Below are 20,825 nucleotides of genomic sequence, written 5' to 3'. Positions count from 1 at the left end.
AAAATATATAGAAGAACAGAAAATTATAGTAAAGCATTTATTAAATTTTTTTGTATACATTTGCTTCAGTTTCATTCGTTTTATTAAAATTTACAGGGTATACAGCATAAAAAAGCGAAATGTTTATAGAAATTATTAATTTATTGACATTGTTATGCATACTGGATCTGCGATTTCGGTCTCCAGATTTCAATTCCCTCTGTACCAGAAACAGCGAGAACGTTATTCAAATAATCCGTCTATATAAGATAAGAGAAATTAAATTTATATGAATAAGTTAATTAAAATATCCTGATTTTAGGTTACTTACACTAGCTATTTCACCATAACTAGACTTTAAAGTGGTAATATGTTGTGGAGGATCAGTTGGACTGGAAATTCGAACTGTCTGGTCCATAGAACTCGTGATTAGACACCCAGGTGCAACATGAACACCATTGATACCTTTTTTATGTTCAGTAGTGTAACATTTGACTGGTTTAAAATCTTTTTTTGGATCAAGTACATGCAACTTTGCATTACCATCCCCTACATAAATTATGTCCTGCTGCATACACATACTCATAGGAAATGATTCCTGGGAAATCTAGAATACGTTCGTCTATAATTGTCAAAATTTCACTACGTACGTTTGTACAACGTTGTGGTTTTATCTTTTACGTTTTTACCGTGACATTTTTCATCGTTCTGCTTGCCCTTTGATCCCATATAGACACTGTTCTATCCTCACTAGCGGATAAAATAAAATTAGAACTCATGGCCAGTCTAATGACAGCTCTTTTATGTGGTCGATATTTTATAATCGGTTGATAGTTTAATCTCGGATCAAACACTAAGATAGTTTTACAAAATGACCCCGTAGCAAAAAGAGCTAATTCTGGACAAGACGCAACGCACAATAAAGCACCCGAGACGATCCTAAAAAAATTGTTCAACGCTTTTATAGAATATCGTATCTTATTTAGACTTGTACAATATTTTGTGCGCAGCCACTTTTGGCCGAGCGAGTGAAAGCAAAATTTGTTTGCTTGATAGTTGTTTTTTCAGGAAATCTTAAAAAATATTGAAATTTGATACTAATTTTTTTATCAAATTTACTGCCCAACTATCTCTTATGAATAAAGATGTTCGTGCCTTCCTCGCTCGGCCTTTCCATAACGAGAGCAACGAAAATGATCAGCTTGGTTCTCATATACATTTCATAAGTTTTGAAGTGAACGAGACCGGTGCTAGTAAGCGTCCATGCTTTCACACTTTGATCCCAGCTGCAACTATAGACTGTATTATCTATTGCTGCCAAATCCCAAATCCATCCATCATGAGCAAAGTCTATACACATGTAGTTTTCGCTGTAATTTTCTTCTGTAGAAAGTTTCCAACACACTAGAGATCGATCTCTAGCTCCTGATATACAAATATTTCCATCCTGTACACATATGTTAATGTATTGCAACATCATAAAGATATAACATCGAATGATCATTACTTGAATGAAATATTATACAAACCTGCATTAATAATAAGCTGTCGATAGTACTGTATTGTACATTGTTAAGTGATAATGTCTCCATAGAACTTTCCCCTTTCCACAATGATGTTTGCTTTTCCAATGAAACGCATGATAACTTCCAAAATAGCTCATCATCTTCAGCTTGAAAAGAAAGGAATGTGTTTTATAAATAAGAAAGATTAAAATAATCGTTAGCAAATATCAATATTTAATACATTTGAAATAGAAAATTAAGTACAATATTACGCATTAACGTAGTTATTACATTACTACAAACTACTCTCATTTATCTATTACAAAATGTGGTGTGTAACAGTTTGATTTTGAGTTAATTCTTTGTTTTATTATGAAAAATAAAGTAAAATTATGTATAATTATTGGATACAGTAATAGATGGTTTTTTATTTATTTACAGAATGATTGGTCGTGCAAGGTGCTATCAATTTGAGCTAACCAGGAGGCAAGATTGGGTAACCAGTATCAGGCCAAATTTGACTAATCCTTGCTTTCCACAGTGAGTTGTCATTTAAGATTTGATAAAATTGTTTGCACACTAAACTCAAGCTATGTACTAATGTAGATGCATCTAGGAAGGAACAGATGTAGAGAAATATCTGAAATATAACGATGAAAATATTAATAATTATTAAATAGAGATTTAAAATCTCCGATCTACACACCTATTATAGGTACTTCAATTTAATTCTTTGTTCATATGTAACATTAGACTTGAGTTTTTAAATATATCGTGCAAAGGCATTTAAAAATGGCGTCCATGATCTTTCAACGATCTACTTTTTTATGACATGTTACGGATCGCTGCTAACCGAGTTTGTTCAACTTTCTACTTTTATTTTAGAAATATTTTTCTTCTAACACTATGATACCATAAAATGAACATATCCAGATGCTGTATATTAACAAGCGCAACAACAGTAATTGTATTGTTTGTAAACAATTGATATAGTATATAACTTGTCTGTACAAATTTTTGGACTACGATAATAAGAAAAATTATGTTCATATAACATTATAGATATTACTAGAAAAATTTTAATGTTTAAAAATTACTTGAAAAACTGTTGTAACGTACGTACTTGTAGAATGTATATTTTTTTCTCTTGAATCAAAATCACAAAAGTACAGTACAAGTACAGGTACAATATTTATTTATACGAACCTCGATTGGAAGATCTGTCAAAGACAAATGGGAGTTCGTTTGATCGGTTTCAATTTCAGTGGCGCTCTGTTTTTCATCGCACATTTTAGACTAGAAAAGTCAGTGTTGAATGTTATGTTTTTAAATAATATCATTCGATCGACTATTAAACTGTTTCGATGATTCAGCTTGTAATAAGAAGAAATAAACGTGATGGTTGTTTTTTTACTGACGTTGAATTTATTGAAAAGGAGAAAGACCGTGGGTTGACTGACGTTATCTACCGTTTTGGTCCTCGTGCACGATATAGCCTTGCTTGAATGCGCATGACTCACTTACTTTTACCCGTTTTGGTGCATTTCACAATCCCCTCCCAAGACCAGGGCTGGCAACGTAAATTGAGCACTTTTATATTTTTTTTCGTTTTATTAGATTTATAAATTGTTACAAATCACTATGTACATGAATGTTGCATAGCGTTTATATATCGTTCGTCCATGTTTCATAAAAAAAACTTTTCTTTCAATCAATATATTATTTATTAAAAATTAATTAACAATCAGCAAATTTTGAAATACAAATACATCATTTTTAATATAAAAAAAAAAGCAAAAAAGAGGAAGAAACTTTCGGAACATATTTATTTGAAACAATATTAATATTATATTATAAACAATTCCCATAGACAATATAACGATTTTTCCTTTTGCAAATGTAATTCGAAGCCAGTCGAATATATGTTCATACATGTAGTTACATATAATAAATATATCTTAAGCACACGGCATTGAAAAACAATACTTAAGATGAAACAGATTAGATATTTATATATTTTTTTATATCCAATTTCTTTGATATTCATTCATTATTTGTACAATTGCTTTGTATTATTCATTTGTCTCTATATTTGTTTATATATAAATGCAGACACATGTACAATTATAAAAATATCTTTATAGATATAAATTTATTTGCCTTATTATTTTCCTTGATTAAAGCTGTACTGATAAAGAGAATTACATTTTTATATCTAAATCAATTAAATACATGTCTCAATGAAAGTACTATAATAATTATTACTCTGTACATACAATATATAAAACATTCAAGTTATCATATTTACAATGCCAACTTTCACAATTTAAGAACAATCAGTCTGCATTTCAAAGTAATTTGTAAAGTTGATTAAAATAAATGAAAATATTGCACCGCTTGCAGAACCTATTTGCATAATTATACCTGCTTTGAAGAGTATATTGGGGATCATTATAGTTCTAAATATTGATACAATAATTAATTTTAAATAAGAAATAAATCCTATCAAGAGTGTCCATGAAAAAATAACTAGGAAAATGCCAAGTTTTGTTGCTTGTAAGGGAGGAGTTGGAGACATTAATGCTAAATATGTAACATAACTTCCAATAAGTAAACATATTACAGATAAGTAATTAATAATTTTTACACTTGATACTTTTAACCAGAATGCTAACAAACACACAATTGGATTTGCAAATTGAGTAAAAGTGATTGATAATTTGTATGCTATATTTCCATAAGGTAAGCAAGAGTAAGATTGTATGCTAGGAAAGAAACCGTTGCTTAAAAAGCAGAAAATAGCAAGCAGTGTAAATAAATAATGTCGCGTTCGTTTAGTCAGATGCTTATTAGAATCTGTACAATAATGATTCATTTTTTGTATATCATTAGAATAATGATCACAAGGCGAAATATTTGCCTGTTTTTTACTGAAAATTGCACTGCTAGTACCACGAGGTTGTTTCGTGTTTCGAATTAAAGAATATTCTAAAATAGCGAAAGCAGTTAAAGATAGAAATAAAATAATAAAAATGAAAAGAAAATACACATCTGGGGAAAAATTTAGACTAAAAGAATCTGAAGATTCTACATTACTATTATTTTTATGAATTGAACATTCTGAAGTATCTCCAATTCCCTGTATTAAAGCAACTATACTTGGCAGTACACCACTTAATCCTTCTCCTATAAAGAAGGATGTTAAACATTTTTCACTAAAATTGCGAAGGTACGGCATAAATAAAACAGAGCTAAAGCAACCTACTAAAGCATTGAAAAATGTTAAAATATACAATACTAGACTGTATTCATGACCGGCAATGATAATTTTTTCGGAATAAAAGAAACTTAAAAATCCCATTGCTGAAGTTCCTGATATCAACAAACATAGTATCCACCAAGGTTCATTTATTTTGTAATGAAAATATTGCAAGATTGTATAAAGTAAAGGACCAAAATTTGCAGCATGTGTCGCTAATACTAAGTACGCTGGTAATGTCCAACCTTCTGGAGAAGTATTGATAAGTACTGGTATTTGAATAAATATTCCATTGATACCAATCCATGCAGAAATGCCAAATAATATTATAAGAAAATGCACAAAAACATCAGTTTTTCTATAGCATAGTTTTAAAACTTGTGCAACATCTGTCATTTTGCCATTTATGTATGAAAAACCAAATTTTTATATATCTGTATAATAATTAACAAAAGATTAATAATTTAGTAACATCAACGTATAAATAATCTTTTCTAATCAATTAATATTCTCACCTAATTATTTTGTTAAATTTCCAAATATTACAATTGTAATAAATAATTTTCACTAAAAATCTCACTTTATGTTTTGTATAATTTACAAAATTATTAAAAAAGGAAAAAGAAAAATATAATATTATTGATCAAGATTGTACAGTATTTGGTATAATCATGTCAGAAGAACTGATATGATGAAGTCGTGAGATGCCTGGTTTCAGTTCTTCCTTAATCCATGCAGTAAAGTTTATCAGATAAAATAAGAAATTTGACTAATCATACCTGCTCCAATTGACTTAATGATAATTGAGTTTCCCATTAAGTATGTTTTAATATCCTAATCTATGAGATAAGTTGTATAACATTGTAGAATTAAACATTGTACATCTTTGTAATAAAACTAATTTGGGCTTTACAGTACTCATTGTGACATGTCTCTCTGATATCAAAGATATCCAGACAAATATGCTATAATAAATATATCATAATTGCACATTTTAAATTTAGAATTTAAAAAATACATTCATCTATTTACATATATAATAATTTTTTTAAATATATAAAGCTGTTTTTTAAGTACATTAATGTCTTATACATTCAGATGAATCAAGCTCATAATTGGGACAAAAATGCACTTTAACTATTTGTCTTAAACCATTTGAATTGTTTGTTTCAAACATTCATGGCTTTCTTCCTTAATACTTTCCAGTACGGGCAGATTTAATATACAAAATTCAACTTTGAAATTGCAATTGATCTGGCTAATATTGAAATTATAAAATCTAACATGATTCCTACTTGTGTAGACCCAACCCCTAAATTTATGGTATTTAAAAACGATTAGACCTTGTATGATTAGACCACATATAATTATGATAGACAACAGAGCTAAAAAATATATTTCGTTCTTCCAATTAATAATTTTAGATAATTTTCACTAAGAGAATTGTTTGTATTAAACGTCAATGCACTTGAGTCATTGAACAAGGCGAATAAGAATGGAATAATTTTGCATGATTAACTAAAACAAATGTTATTATTGCTCCTATCAATGATCCAATTTGAGTTGCAACACCAGTATAATATAGACCCCTACCGGGATCAGGTCTAAACAATGTTGTGATACCCAATTTTATAAATCCTATTAAACCACTAATTAATATCCAAGATAGAACTACTAGAAATTCACCAACCCAACTGAATTGAAAAGGTGGTGTAGGAGATTCAAGAGCTAGAAAGCAAACAAAACTAGAAAGTACTATAACAATAACGGTGAGACCAGTGAGGAAATTCACTTTTGGCATTTTTATAATAAAACCTAGACACATTGCCAATGGACCAGCCATAGATGACAATGTAACAGTTAAATGATACGCAACATTTCCATATGGTAAACAAGAATAAGATTGAATACTTGGTAATGTACCATTACCTAGGAAGCAAACCAATGCCATCATAATCAATAAATATAAATACATTTGCTTAGACATTGTCCAACTAGCATTGGTCTTATAACTAGGAGGTGCTCTTGTATCTGTTGGTAACGTTTCCATGTTTGTTGGATGTTTCACACGTTCTCCAATGGCAATGGACAAATTGTTCAACCCTAAGAATGCTAAGTAACACAAGAATAACAAAGTACCGATAAAGATAAAAAAAGTCTGACTTGAAAATCTGGGTTCTGGATAGTATGGTGTGAGTTCTACGTGAGTAGAGTCTGCTGCAGTATTATTCAAGCATTCTGGATTTCCACCAACACCTTGGATTAATGCCACCAAACTTGGCACAAATCCGCTAAGTCCTTCTCCTACAAGATAGGACACTAAATAAATTTCTCTATAGTTCCTCATGTATGGCATGAAAAGAACTGAACTCGTACATCCGACAATTGCAGTTACAAACATCAATAACAATAGAGCAGTGGAATGCTCATTGCTAAATATTATGGTAGTTTTATCATATACGAAAGCTAATATAATAGTGGACAGTGCTCCTGCTGCTAAAAGGACATATGTAATGTACTTATCACATGCCCATTTACTATATCTAAAACAAACAAAAGAAAAAATGATACATGTATATTTAGCAACTTGGAATTTGTACATTATAAAGTAGAAACATCATTTTCAATATACATACTTTATATACAATGTATATAGTATTGGTCCCAAGTTGGCAAATTGTACTAGCATAACCATATGTGCTGGAAGGCTCCATCCTTCTGGAGCATTGTTTACAAGAAGTGGTAGCTGAACATATATACCATTTATACCAACCCATGCACCAAGACCAAACATCAGTGCAAGCAGGTCAACTAATAACCTTCTGTTACTTAATCTTTGGCTCAACATGTTCTGTCTTCTGTCATTCATCAACAGTGGGTCTAAGTAGACCAAATGACCTTGTTGATGAATTTTTTCCTTTTCTGCCGCCGTTTTGTTTTTGTAAAAACTATTTCACCGATAATACGTACACACAGTGTCTGTGATATGAATCAAATTATTTTTCCTTTATATTCGATATAAATATGTGTAACAAATCACTTTATGTTCGAACGTATAACCTCTAAAGAGGTCTTATTAAATACGATGTTTATTAAAATAATACATCAATTACCAGAGAAATCATTCATTCCATATATTAGCAACACAATTATTCAAGTTTTGATGCTGAGATGAAGTATTCGTTGTAATCGTCTGTTTCTTGACATAAATGCTTGACGTGAGTTTCACATCCGAAGAGAGATTTTCTTTTTAAATAAAAGTCCATAGAAAATTAGGTAATAAATTTGTAAAGTCACAAAGCGTTAACACCGTTTCAAGACATTTTTCTTCTTTCTTTTTATAGGGAACATAACCTTAAATCACAGATAAACGTTGCAGTCACGACAGAGAGAACCGATTGAATCCACTTAGTTCGCTACATGCGCGTATATACACTATCTAGATATGTATGTAGTAATAACTCGACGTTTATGCAATTGCGTGTTGGAAAAAAATTGTTGGAGAAAGATATGTAAATACAGTCGTGGTGGCAATATTTTATGTGACAAAATTATGATGTGGCAATCTGTAAATTGTCGCGGTTGTAACACGACTATCGTTTTTAATAATTGATGGTCAATTATCGGACAAATCTATTGTTTTACTACATATCATATTGATATCGACATATCGTCGGATATGTATATATATATATATATTTAGAAATGACATCAATTCTTATATTTCTTTTTGGACTTGATAATACGCATTAATAAAAGAAACAATTAAAACTTTTGTGATATCTTTTGCGGAAAAATGGGAGGGGATAGGTTGGAGGGGATAGCGGAAGTTTGTTTCTTAAGAAGATAGTCAACTTCGTTCTTTAAATTGCTTTCCAGAAATTGCGCAATTCACTTGTCATTCCATGTTTTAAATGAATTACTGTAATTACTTGGTACATGCTGTTCTATTCAATGAAAAATGCAACGAAGCATCAAGCATATTTAAAATATTTCTCTGATAAGTATGTATGTATGTATGTATGTATATAACTATATGATAGTATTGATACCGTTTAAAATTATTAGATCGAATGTCAACAGGTGAAATATAATTGAACACAAGTTTTTTAAAGCAAGAAGAAAGTGAGTACACTCTGTACGCATATGTATACGTGTATGTGTGCCACGTGTACACAAATATGCATGGAACTGAAACAATGATGACTGGCAACACTATCTATCGTAAAATTACTGAAATGTCAAACGGGGAGGATAAATAAATACCACCATTGATTGAATATAGCAAGAACTTTATAAAAGACGAGGCAGACTCACAGATGGTTTAAGTACATTAGTATATGTCTCAAAACTCTGAGAAATATATGACGGTTTTGCATTCGCATTTTTTTTTAATTCTTTTTTTTCTGTTTTTTTTTTTTTTGTATCTTTTTTCTCTCAAATAGATCACACGCATGAAAAAGGTTGTTGCGCAAAAGGTTGTTGTGTTTACATCGTGCATAAAAAGTACGAACATACATCAATCGAAAAAGAGTCGTAAGGGTAAAAGCTGAAAAAGGAAACGCTCGATTAGATCGTTTGACAAACTCTCTCGAGTCGTCGTGTTACGGATTATCGCCGAAAATTAACATACGCATGTAAGTATATACATACGTACATACGCACACGCGTATTTATATTTTGGATGCTCTTTTCTTTCTGCTCGATTCATTTTTTCCGGGTCGTAGGTTATCGGAAGTATATCATAAAAAAATATAAATGCACGTGGCGATCGACGATTGTTTTACGAATCAATTGTCGTTTATCACTTGTCAGTTTATTATCTTATTTTTAAACAAACGATTCTTTTTTCCTTTTTCTTAATCACTCGCATAGGAGATAGATGACGATACTTGGTGGAAGGACAGCGTAACGTAACACGAAAGAGAGAGAGAGAGTTCCGTCATTAAGAAAAAACGTGATTTGTACATGCCCCGATCGGAGCAGCATCGAGAAAAATATACATCGTGAGAAATTATTCCGAGCAATGAAAATTCGCTTCGCAGGCGATTGTGGTTTGTGAGCTAACAAGTGAGGCGGTGCTTACCGCGAAAATACACTAGAGAAAATTGATATTGTTTTATGGTGTCATCGTCCGTCAGCGCGCCACGATGTTCTCACGTGGAACTCTAATAAAAACAAGTTCTCCGAAACAAATTCAACGGTGTGTGATAGGATCGGCTTTCTGATGTTTCGACCGGGAATCTTAATCGATATCGTTCGTCATCATCATCATCATCGTTCGCCAAGTCGGGTTACGGAGCGTCGTTTCATTCATTTGGAGGGAAAGATAGCGATGTTCAACGTAAACTATAATGACAGAGCAAGCAAAAATGAACGCGGAATGCAAAATTATCGTAGTGAATTACCACGGAGAAGCTGAGCAACTGAAATGAGCAAGAATCGATGTAAAGAAGAGAGCACGATGATGTAGCTGCGAGTAAATAATCAACAAATCCCTATAGGTTTTCGTGAATTTTCCAGAGTTTTCTCGGGCGGTCGATGCATGCATATATATTTCTATGTACATACATATGTGCTGGCCGTTACATCTTTCATATTTCATATCTGGCTTTTAAGGAAAACCGATAGCCTGGAGCCAGACACCGATATTAACGTCCCTCGGCATGCCGTGACCCGTCGGCATCGTTGAAAAGAGTTACAGACGCGGAATATCGATGGACAAAAATTAATTATGCGACGTTGGAGTGGAAAGAGCAATATCGGCTAGGATTCGGAGAGCGAGCGGCTAAGAGGCCGATGTTCGATATTTACATAGCCGGAACAAAAAGCTCATGAATCACCATCGTTTCATCCGTTCTGGTCGCTTAAGGTATTCTCAATTTTCCCCCCGTAACTCTCTCGTTTCCAAACGTTGGAAATCTATATCCCAACGGCTCTAAACAGATATTTTCGACAATCTTTTCAGAAGGCACGGTCGATCTTTCGAACGATTGTCGGACACGCAATGATGTCGGGGCGCTTGGCGCGTCACGCATCGATTTCCATAAAGAAAATGAGTTCAATTGACCCACGCTGACGCAAGGGACCAGAGATCGCGAAACGACCTTCTCCTAATCAAAGGAACAGATGCAGACAAGAGACAAAAAGAAATGTACATGCAAGATGGCTAGGAGATACGAAGAAGATAAGAGATGATGTTAATCAAGTGCAACGCTGAAGAGACAAAGAGAAACGAAGCTCCCTGACCCGACTGACATCGTCGATGATAAATTCCGAGAAGTGTCTATTACATAGATATATATGTACTTATCGAAGCGTATAGTTACGTGTATGTAATTCCGCTTGGTGTTGTGCGTTTCTCTGGCCCGCACCCGGCCCTCGCGAGAATGAGTTTTAATTGACTGAAGTGCCGAGCCGAATCGCGGGCACGAGGACTTGGAAGCGTGTTTGGTTGCTCGCTAATGTCGACGACACGTGGGAGATTAAGATCGTGCTATTTTCAATGTACGTGTTCAAAATTCCACCAAATCACTAGATCCATGTGTATTGTGTATCGCATGACGGGACGTTGCGTCATTATATCACCGGCATAATGTAATTTTCCAGATAGCACAACAAACAGGAAAAAGTTGCTCTAAAGTTGTTTAAAATCGTTGTCGAAAATTGATTTGCAATTGCAGTTGTAACCGAAATGCCTGTTACTTTAGATATCCGAAACATCTAGATATGCATCTGCTATGCGCTCCTGAATATTGGATAGAACATTCGACGGAACATTCCAGGTATTCGAGTATCTGGCTTTCTTCACCATGGCCAAAGCTGTAGCTCGTTAGACCATTAGACTGTCGTTTAGCCTGGCCGTCGTACTTACATCGTGCGCATTGTTTTGTTACAGAGAGACATTGACAAATCGAGCCAGGTGTCGCGCGACATTCATCGAGCGTGATAGCATCAATTAGTGTTAGAACGCGCCAAAGCGGAAATCGCGGGTTTATCGTGCTGACAGACGCGTGAATTTCATTCGTTCGATCGGATTAGATGCGATTGTCAGAGCTGCTGTCACGCCTGTCGCAAGCGTTTTCGATAGAAAATTGAAAATCGTGAGACAGGAGAGTTTAGACTGGCGAGGAGGGACACACGAGAGAGAGATTTCCTATAAACGGTTCCGTTTCTTTAACGTTCCCTGCGGACGCAGAGGACGCTTACGATCGATAAAATCTGACAAATTACACAACAATACAACATGACATTAGATTACAATCGGTCTCTTGTCGCCGATAAAAAGCTCCTCGAACTTGGTCTGGTCGTCGACATTTTCTGAATTTTCGCCGACGTTTCGCCGCGATCGTTCTCTTCGATTGACATCGATCGGAGCCAAGCTCGAGGATCGTTGTGGCCACTGGGCGAGAGATGTGACGAAACTTCGGAGACGCATCTACTTACGTCCGGTGGTCCTGTACAAACTGACTGTACGTCAGATAAGAAAATTTTGACTCGGAGTAACTGACGTGGGAAGCGCGTGCGCTGCATTTCTTCTCTATTACGTTTACGGGAACGTGTTTACACGTAAATATATTGTGTTTATATCCGACCGTTCATCTCTCCACAGGCGTTCGTTCAATCATCGAGGAGACCGCACGATCGTCTCTTTCGTTCATCGTTTCGTTGTTTTTTTCTACTTCCACGTCCCTTCTCAAAGACGTGCGACAGAGACTCAACAAACTCTTCCTTTTCTTTCTTTCTTCCAACCAGCTCCTCGAACGTACTTTACAGACGTCTTTGTCGTCGCGCGAAAATTAAAAAGAAGCACGGACGAAAACGTAATCTCGGCCGGCTATATGAATTTAAGTGGGCGCCATATTAAAATGGAAATAGGATTTCGCGGGGATCTCGGCACGGCCGTTCTCGTCGTGGAAAATCGAGTAAATTTCTCGCTGACTCGCCCGAAGGGAGGGATCCTCCGCAGCAGTCGTGACTCACAGAGATAAAAATGAGGTAATTACTGAAACGAGTTATTTATTGTTCTTATCGTCAGTCGTATCGAGCGGACTTTTCCTGACCTTGGTTCGACCACCAAAGACAGATTAGAACGTCATTAGCGAAGTGCTGCGCGAATATAAATTTTTACCGCGATTATCGCTGGCCTTCGAGTGGAAATCACGCTGAAAGTTAGAGCAGATAGCAGCGGGTAGATTATCGGGAATTTCGGTATACGATAATTTAAACACGCGGCATTGCGAAATAAAGTGTACAGCCGAGGGAGAAAACGAAACGTTCAGAAAACGAAACGATGAGCTTCGATCGTACGATCCGCCTTCGAAAGCCGTTCTTTCTCGCTTCGCGCGTCATACGTAGGCACAACGTATCTCTTGTTTTCACTTTCTGTTTAACACGAATGTCGCGTATGTACAAAGTATACCTACAGAAAATCCGCTACATCTCAGACGATGGATACAACTTTCATGTTTCCTCTTTTTTTCTCTCTCGATCGGCGCGCGCGACCTTCGATTAAAAGCATCGACGCGCGATCCTTCACAATTCAGTATGTCGCCTAAAATAAAAAGGAAAAAAAGAAAAAAAATGCAACGCGAAAAAGTCATTTGTCATATAAATTTCATTCGAAACGTTTCATAGTCTAATTAATATAAAGTGGATGGTGAAGATCTCTTGAAACTGAGAGGCAAGACGAGCGTGAAGAGGAATTCAACGTAACGAGACGTGGAACGTAGGAGACGTGGCAATTAGGCGCACATGGAGATTCCGCGTGGATTGGCATCAACTTTCACGGTGTGATGCTTTTAATCGCAGGACATGGCGGTACGCGAGTCCTTCACGCCGGTCGCTGTTCCGTTTAAGGGAGTATTCCAGTGTGAACTTTTGAAAAAACAATCGATTTTCTTTCCTTTTTTTTTTTTTGCATATTCTCAAAGGACATAGTTTCAAAAATAAATCTCTGTAACCTTACGTGTGAACTCTTAAAATTAACGAAGTTATGGTTGTTTGAAGGACACGACGACCAGCGTCAAACTTTAAAGGCATTTTTTCTGGAAACTATGTCCCTCAGAACGGTGTCCATGATATCTCAAAATCTACTTGACCAATTGACTCAAAATTTTAAGCACACGTTTAGTACATGTGTGATATATAGCCCCCCTACCAGAATCAACCAAGAGAATTCTATTTTTTATATTTTTCTAGGCTTCCGAAGTTTGACAAAAACATGCAAAAATCGATAATCGAACTACAAAGTATCGCCACTGTATTTTAATTACCGACTTTTCTCGTTCGTTTTGGTACCTGCTATAGCCAAACTACATACTAATTGAGGAACATTCGCGTTGTTTGTTTTTTTTTATTTCCGACAAGCAGAATCGCCGGAATCGTGGACACCGTGAGACGTTTGAGAGTATGCAGCGCCACTAATCTCAACTTCTTTTGTCTCGAAAAATATTTCGAAACGTCTAGTCAATTTGACTGCAAAAGGTATAATAGTTTCTTTGCAAAGAAAATTCCCCAATAAAGTTAAAAAAAAAAAAAAAAAAAAAAAAAAAAAAAAAAACACGCACTTCACACTGGAATAACCGCTTAAACGTACACGCGGCGTTTGAATCGACGCGACTGGTGGCGTATCGATCGTTTTCTGGTACCGATTGTAGCCTGAAATGCGTCTCGGTGTGCACGACGGTTATTTACAGCTACGATTACACGGAGAATGCAGATAGCAGTGGAAATACGATACCTTCAAATGGGACGTCACGTCGCCAGTAAGAATCGGTTGTAGAATCTCTCCTTGCACCATCGTCCCGGAGGAGGATCGATATCGTACAGAGCCGATCAACAAAAGGAAACGTACGTACGTGGAAAAAACAATTGGACGTGGTAACAGGAGGAAATGCAGGCGTTTGCTTGAGGCTCGGGTGCAAAGGACGAAGGACTGCTGATTACCCAGACGGTGGAAAAGAAGGAGGAAAGGAAGAGGTATCTAGCGGTCGTTCGTACTGGTTCGTACTACTTAGGTACACGGGACTTTGTCCAGTATCTGTGATTGCCTCAGGGAGAATCGAAGCGTGGGACAAGCTGCTTTGGGGTTCTCGTAGCGACACGAGCAATTTGGAATTGGGTGATCACGCAGAGGCTATACAGGAAAACATGGGTGTTTCGAAGATCGAGCAGGGGAGAGACGGAAGTGAGAAATTCCTTCAAAGATGAAGCAAGAGGAAACAACACATTTTCGGCGGAGAAGAGAGAGCTGACAATTGTCGAGTGTCGTCCCGTATTTGAAGATAAAACCGTGCAGAGATTATAAGCGCGCGACGCGAAGTGGCTGGAAAAGTGCAATAACAAGTCCAAGACCTCGCACGGTACGGTGACACTAGATAATATATACTGGTACAGGTACGGTATAGAACGTGGCCAGAGTGGCTGGAGAAACGTGGCTTTCGTGTACCTTCGAGGAACGATAAAACTGGTATAGCTGTTCCATATCTCTGTAAGTGGCGTACACGTGGCACGTTGTTGTTCGTGCTTCTTTCCCTCCACTTTCCATCATTTTCCAATTCGTTCGTTAATTTCTCTCGGCAACGCAAATTGCACGTTTCATCGAGGAAAACGGGCGACTGGGCAATTGCTAAGTTTCCGAGGAAGAACAATACATCGTACGCGTATTTATTACCAACGAGAATCGATCGGGAAATCGGTGGGAATCGATCGCCGAACGTGATAAAGAGATATGTACTACAGTAGATTTGACACACATATACGATACATATGTATAGATATTGAATACTATGTGACGAGAGAAATTAACGAACTTTACACCCCCCCCCCCCCCCCCCCGTACGATAATACGCAAATGAATCGAGACGACGGGACGTGACAAAAAAATTGACACGGATCGTTCGCATCGTTTTTTTTTTCTGTTTTTTTTTTTTTGTTTGGTTGTTGTTGTTTCGTTTTTTACCCTGGTCTCTTTTGGCCTTTTCGTTTCTCATGGAAAAGGCCGAAAAATGGTCGAGTACGAACGTTAATGCCTGTGTGTGTCTGTGCGTGTATGTGCGTGTATGGCAAACGAGTGTAAAGACTTATGGTTATGGTTGTACCACGTCGATTGCTCGGTAACGTGCCATTCATTTTGTCCCTACTTTCGGGTTTATATAACATCGACTGCACTCTAAAGTATCATTTATTAATATTGTTGTTGTTGTTGTTGTTAAACTCTTGTTGTTTGCATTCGTTTTTTTTCTTTTTTTTTTTCTTTTTATTTACGTGTAAGTATTCTACCATAATAAGTTACGCTGTGTTACGACTACGCCACGCACGGATTCTTTATTAATTATTATCAAAGAAGTCGTAGACGATAGGTGAAAAAAGTCTTTAGAGGAAAATAGGTTTTTTTTTTTTTTTTTTTCGTTTTGTTTCTTCTCTTCCCTTAGCAAATTGACAAAGTAGTAGATAGAATTATTATTCACGTACGTGTACGATGGAATTCGCAATCTCGAGGGGTGAGACCTTTGCCCTCTTTCCCGTTGTTTTTCCTGCTTCAAATCCGGCACCTCTCGCCGGTTTTTTTCGTCCCTGCCCAAAGTGTACGTATACGTATTGTAAAATTTCACCAACTCTCGAATCGACATGTTTGCCCCGTTTGTGACGTGAGAAACCATCCTGGTTCCTGCGTTGCCGTGGCTCCCCGAAACAAACAACAGCTCCGAGTAGGCCGCGTTGCTCCCGTTCAGCCGAGAAATATTTTCTCCGATGGATCTTTAAATCGGACTTGAACGACCCGAAAAGAAGGAGAGAAAAGAAAACGAAGAAGAAGAAGAAGAAGAAGAAGAAGAAGAAGAAGAAGAAGAAGAAGAAGAAGAAGAAAAGGAAGAAAAGGAAAGAAAAGAAAAAAGAACAATGGACAAAAAGTAATCGCGCGAACGGTACCATCGGAGCTCGCACGCTGCCTCATCTCGTCCTCTTGCTTTCGTTTATTGTCGCACATTCGCTGCTGGCATCTCCCTGTTCTGTCGTTCCTCTTTCCCGCTCAACATCGCCTCAACGTTGTCGTTCTTCTCTGTCCTCGAAAATACGGAGATTTCCTCGAGGATTTCCATCAAACGCGACGACGAATATACGAAACGATAGTTGACACTCTTGGTCTGATAATCTGTGACTATCGTACACCTACTGGTCGATCATCGACGATCTTTTTCCTCTCCGTTTACCCCCCAACTTTCACTCTCTCTCTCATTTTTTCTCTCTCGCGTGCGACACGTTCCATTCTCCGGAACGTGTTCAACAACGACAACCACCGCGTCACGATGCCAAACGTAAAACGTACCAGTCCACTGGTCCGCGAGAACGCGCTTATGCTTCTTCAAAGTGGCTCGCCCCGTCTGGTGGCCATCTTGGCAGCCCTGGAAGCCAAAGCGCCCAATGAGCACACAAGACCCGTCAGGGTCTCCCAGAAAGTTGTCCTACGTCTTTTGTGCGCTGCCTGACCGACGTACCCCAAATAGTAGCCGGTGTAACGATCGTTTCCACGATCCGAGCCGCTGTCCGACCTGCCCACGCTGGATCGCGCCGACTTGGGTTGCTGCACGATACTCGGACGAGCGTGTTGTTGTTGTTGCTGTTGTTGTTGTTGTTGTTGTTGTTGTTGTTGTTGTTGATGATGACGGTGGTGATAATGCTGATGGTGATGATGACGATGATGATGATGCTGATGATGAGGAGGAAGAGGAAGAGGAAGAGGAAGAGGAAGAGGAAGAGGTGGACCAGGGGGAGGAGTTGAAGGAGACAACTCCGCTGTCTGATCGACGATACTCTGACGCGGCGAACCGTCCTCGTATCGTTGCTGACAGACCGTCTCTGATTCGTACAGCCGTTGCTGAAGCTGCACGTTGCTCAATCGTCGATCCATCATTCGGACGAGGTTCTGGTGAACGCGGCGATCGTCCTCGTGCACGATGGGCAATTGTCGCCGGCAACTGGCGGCTGGCAGCTCGTTCGGGTGTGTCGTCTGCTGTTCCACTTGTCAGGCATATTCGGTGTCCGTCGACGCGGATCTCTCCAGGTGAGCCTGATGACCACCGTGATGTTGCTGATTCTGGTGCGGTGGCTGCGGTTGCTGCTGCTGCTGCTGTTGATGTTGTTGCTGCTGCTGCTGTTGTTGTTGCTGCTGCTGCTGCGCCTGCGTGTACGCCAGGCTCTTTTGGTAGCTGAACAGCTGCTTCTCCAGGCTGTAGTTCTCCGCTTGCAGCGAGGCGATCTCCCGTCTCATCTGCTGATTGTGGATGCGGCACACGTCGTCGTACTTGTGGTAGGTCGCCTGGAACAGTAGGTGGCTCTCGTTCCACTCCAGCCGGATCCTCAGCTGCCCCTTGTCCGTGAGGAACGGGCAATGATTCTCCTTCACCTCGTTCGTATCCAGATTCGTCTCCATGATGATACCCTCGTCGGTGGACTCTTGCGCGTAGTAGCGACTGAACGGACCACCCGGCAGGCTGATCGGCTCCTCGTCCCGGAGCAGATACGCCGACCAGCTCACGTACCTATCGTCGACAAAAGTCAACGAACCGTCGATCAAATATCAACGTCGTTTCGCCTCGTCGCAAAACTCAAGAAATTAAAGCCCGCATTTATTACTAAACTAAAAACACACGATACTTTGCTCGATTCTCTCTGTTAGTAGTAGTTAATTGTCCAACCAACCTCAAATGATTCCGCGGAACGTTGTGAATGTCCTTGTAGACGAGATGCAGCCTGACGGTGTCCGAGTGCAAATCGGCGCGAATCATCCAGGCTTGGTTGTCGCGATCGTAACAGGGCGTCGCCGGGAGGACCGACGGCCCTCGTGCCTGCACCGCCACTTCGCAGATGGTCCTAGCTTCCACCATCTCGAGTGAGACCCGTAGCACGCCTTTGTGCGCGATTTCCGACCACCTGACCCGCGTGTGCCAGCCGAAGCCGCATCGCTCCGCGTCGGACAGGTCCTCGAGCTGGCCGGAATCGATCCTCCGATCACCCTCGCCCAACGCCACGCTGTATCTCACTCGGCACCGATGGTCGAAGCCGCTCATTCTCATCAGGTAGACGCTGATGCCGGCGTCGTGCCCGCCGCGATAACCCTCCAGCTCCTTGTTGCCGTGCGGATAGATGACCAGGTTCCAGTCGAAGCCACCGAACGGAAAGTAATCGGTTTCCAGCTTGTTAGGCTTCGATTGTCCCGCGGAGAACGTGCTGCTGGGCATCTTGAGGTCGGTCATGTAGACGGTCCTCACGTTCGCCATCGACAGCTCCAGCTGAAACTCGCCGTTCGTGTCGGCGAAGTTCCGGTTGTACAGGTCCGAGACCGGGATGTAGTTCCGGTTGCCCTGGGCCGGCGCCTCGTACGTGAACTTCACCCGCTTGCCGGAGAAACCCTCGTTCATCGAGAAGTGCTCCCGATTCAGCAGCGTGAACGTGAAGTCCACGTAGACCCGTAGGTTTCTCGATGCACCGCGCCATACTAGATACGCACCTAGAACCTAGAAGCGCGACCGGCATCACTCGACGCTGTAAAACACAACCTTTCAGAGTGTTAGCTTCTATTATGACCGATTATTTTAGTTTTCAGCCGATTTGTTCGAGAGAAAGGAAAGGAAAGGAAGGACATTGATCTATTTCAGTTAGTTTGTCAATTTTCGACTTTTAGGTTTTAATCGATTTTCAAGAAAATGAAAAGAAAAGAAAGGAAATTGATTTATTTCAGTCACGAACGCATCATTTTGTTAATTTTCGACTTTTAGTTTATAATCGAGTTTAAAGAAAAAGAAGGAAATTGATCTATTTCAGTCACGAACGTATCACTTTGTTAATTTTCGACTTTTAGTTTTTAGTCGATTTTCAAGAAAATGAAAAGAAAAGAGAGGAAATTGATTTATTTCAGTCACGAACGTATCACTTTGTTAATTTTCGACTTTTAGTTTTTAGTCGATTTTCAAGAAAAAGACAAAAAAAAGAAAAAACTGATCTATTTCAGTCACGAACGTATCACTTTGTTAATTTTCGACTTTTAGTTTTTAATCGATTTTCAAGAAAAAGAAAAGAAAAGGACGGAAATTGATCTATTTCAGTCATGAACACATCACTTTCTTAATTTTCGATTTTCAGCTTTTAATCGATTTTCAAGAAAAAGAAAAGAAAAAGAGGGAAATTGATTTATCTCAGTACGAAGTATCATTTTGTTAATTTTCGACTTTTAGTTTTTAGTCGATTTTCAAGAAAAAGAAAAGAAAAGAAAGGAAATTGATTTATTTCAGTTACGAACGCACCATTTTGTTAATTTTCGACTGTTAGTTTATAATCGATTTTAAAGAAAAAGAAGGAAATTGATCTATTTCAGTCGCGAACGTATCACTTTGTTAATTTTCGACTTTTAGTTTTTAGTCGATTTTCAAGAAAAAGAAAAGAAAAGGACGGAAATTGATCTATTTCAGTCACGAACGTATCACTTTGTCAATTTTCGATTTTTAGTTTTTAGTCGATTTTCAAGAAAAAGACAAGAAAAGGAAGAAAATTAGTCTATTTCAGTATGAAGCATCACTTTGTTAATTTTCGATTTTTTGTTTTTAGTTGATTTTCAAGAAAAAGAAGGAAATTGATCTATTTCAGTCACGAACGCATCGCTTTGTCAATCTTCGACTTTTTGTTTTTAATCGATTTTCAAGAAAAAGGAAAGAAAAAGGAAGGAAATTGATCGATTTTGAAGAAAAAAAATGTCAATTGATCTATTTCAGTCCCGAACGCGTCACCTTGTTAATTTTCATCGAGGCTCTCCTCGAAACCCACCTTTCATCGAAACCCTCCATTGAGTATCGTTCCTTTCGTTTCTACCAAAAAAAAAAAAGAAAAAAAAAAGAAAAAAAAACGAAGCAGCGCCATCTCTCCCAAGGATTGCCGATTAAATAAACGGCCGAATCATTAACGGTTCTGCTCCATTAATCCCCCGATATTATCGTTACGTAATTATCGAGTTAATCGCGGCATATTTTGGCACGCGCGCGGCCCATTTACCAAAGCAATCAGAGTTCGCTCGCCCCCCCCCCCCCCCC

General features: G+C 38.2%; 5 protein-coding genes and 1 long non-coding RNA gene across 6 annotated transcripts in view; 1 reads left to right on the top strand and 5 right to left on the bottom strand.

The window, feature by feature from the left end:
* Nucleotides 1-23: 23 nt before the first annotated feature.
* Nucleotides 24-3,060, bottom strand: LOC122533163 (F-box/WD repeat-containing protein 9-like). Its single transcript, XM_043662599.1, has 8 exons — nucleotides 2,954-3,060; nucleotides 2,691-2,780; nucleotides 1,965-2,124; nucleotides 1,509-1,651; nucleotides 1,197-1,426; nucleotides 669-918; nucleotides 311-586; nucleotides 24-239 (listed from the first exon to the last, which is right to left on the bottom strand). The coding sequence occupies exons 2-8, from the start codon at nucleotides 2,772-2,774 to the stop codon at nucleotides 153-155; spliced, it is 1,230 nt and encodes a 409-aa protein (XP_043518534.1). The 5' UTR covers nucleotides 2,775-2,780; nucleotides 2,954-3,060; the 3' UTR covers nucleotides 24-152.
* A 236-nt stretch (nucleotides 3,061-3,296) lies between these two features.
* Nucleotides 3,297-5,169, bottom strand: LOC122533160 (solute carrier family 52, riboflavin transporter, member 3-A-like). Its single transcript, XM_043662597.1, has one exon. It carries the CDS (start codon nucleotides 5,137-5,139, stop codon nucleotides 3,811-3,813), a length of 1,329 nt encoding a protein of 442 aa, XP_043518532.1. The 5' UTR covers nucleotides 5,140-5,169; the 3' UTR covers nucleotides 3,297-3,810.
* Nucleotides 5,170-5,312: 143 nt separating this feature from the next.
* LOC122533162 (solute carrier family 52, riboflavin transporter, member 3-A) lies at nucleotides 5,313-8,191 on the bottom strand. Its single transcript, XM_043662598.1, has 2 exons — nucleotides 7,380-8,191; nucleotides 5,313-7,286 (listed from the first exon to the last, which is right to left on the bottom strand). The coding sequence occupies exons 1-2, from the start codon at nucleotides 7,610-7,612 to the stop codon at nucleotides 6,203-6,205; spliced, it is 1,317 nt and encodes a 438-aa protein (XP_043518533.1). The 5' UTR covers nucleotides 7,613-8,191; the 3' UTR covers nucleotides 5,313-6,202.
* Nucleotides 8,192-8,832: 641 nt separating this feature from the next.
* LOC122533165 lies at nucleotides 8,833-13,262 on the top strand. The gene is made up of 3 exons (XR_006307651.1): nucleotides 8,833-9,380; nucleotides 9,619-10,615; nucleotides 10,712-13,262. It is a non-coding gene; the product is annotated as an uncharacterized LOC122533165 (long non-coding RNA).
* Nucleotides 13,263-15,974: 2,712 nt separating this feature from the next.
* On the bottom strand, nucleotides 15,975-17,656 carry LOC122533164 (pre-mRNA-splicing regulator female-lethal(2)D-like). Its single transcript, XM_043662600.1, has 2 exons — nucleotides 17,241-17,656; nucleotides 15,975-17,147 (listed from the first exon to the last, which is right to left on the bottom strand). Exons 1-2 carry the CDS (start codon nucleotides 17,654-17,656, stop codon nucleotides 17,108-17,110), a joined length of 456 nt encoding a protein of 151 aa, XP_043518535.1. The 3' UTR covers nucleotides 15,975-17,107.
* A 111-nt stretch (nucleotides 17,657-17,767) lies between these two features.
* LOC122533159 overlaps nucleotides 17,768-20,825 on the bottom strand; it is a 3,632-nt gene continuing 574 nt past the window's right edge. The window contains exons 2-3 of the mRNA XM_043662596.1: nucleotides 18,445-19,259; nucleotides 17,768-18,284 (exon numbers count right to left, since the gene is read on the bottom strand). Of these exons, the coding sequence (XP_043518531.1) occupies nucleotides 17,768-18,284; nucleotides 18,445-19,259 (1,332 nt within the window). The remainder of the gene's footprint in view (nucleotides 18,285-18,444; nucleotides 19,260-20,825) is intronic.

This window comes from Frieseomelitta varia, unplaced genomic scaffold (genome assembly GCF_011392965.1).
Source record: "Frieseomelitta varia isolate USP_RPSP 00005682 unplaced genomic scaffold, Fvar_1.2 scaffold_5, whole genome shotgun sequence".
Lineage (NCBI taxonomy): Eukaryota > Metazoa > Arthropoda > Insecta > Hymenoptera > Apidae > Frieseomelitta > Frieseomelitta varia.
The sequence above is the reverse complement of the archived record's forward strand: the minus strand, read 5'-3'. Positions and strand labels throughout refer to the sequence as shown.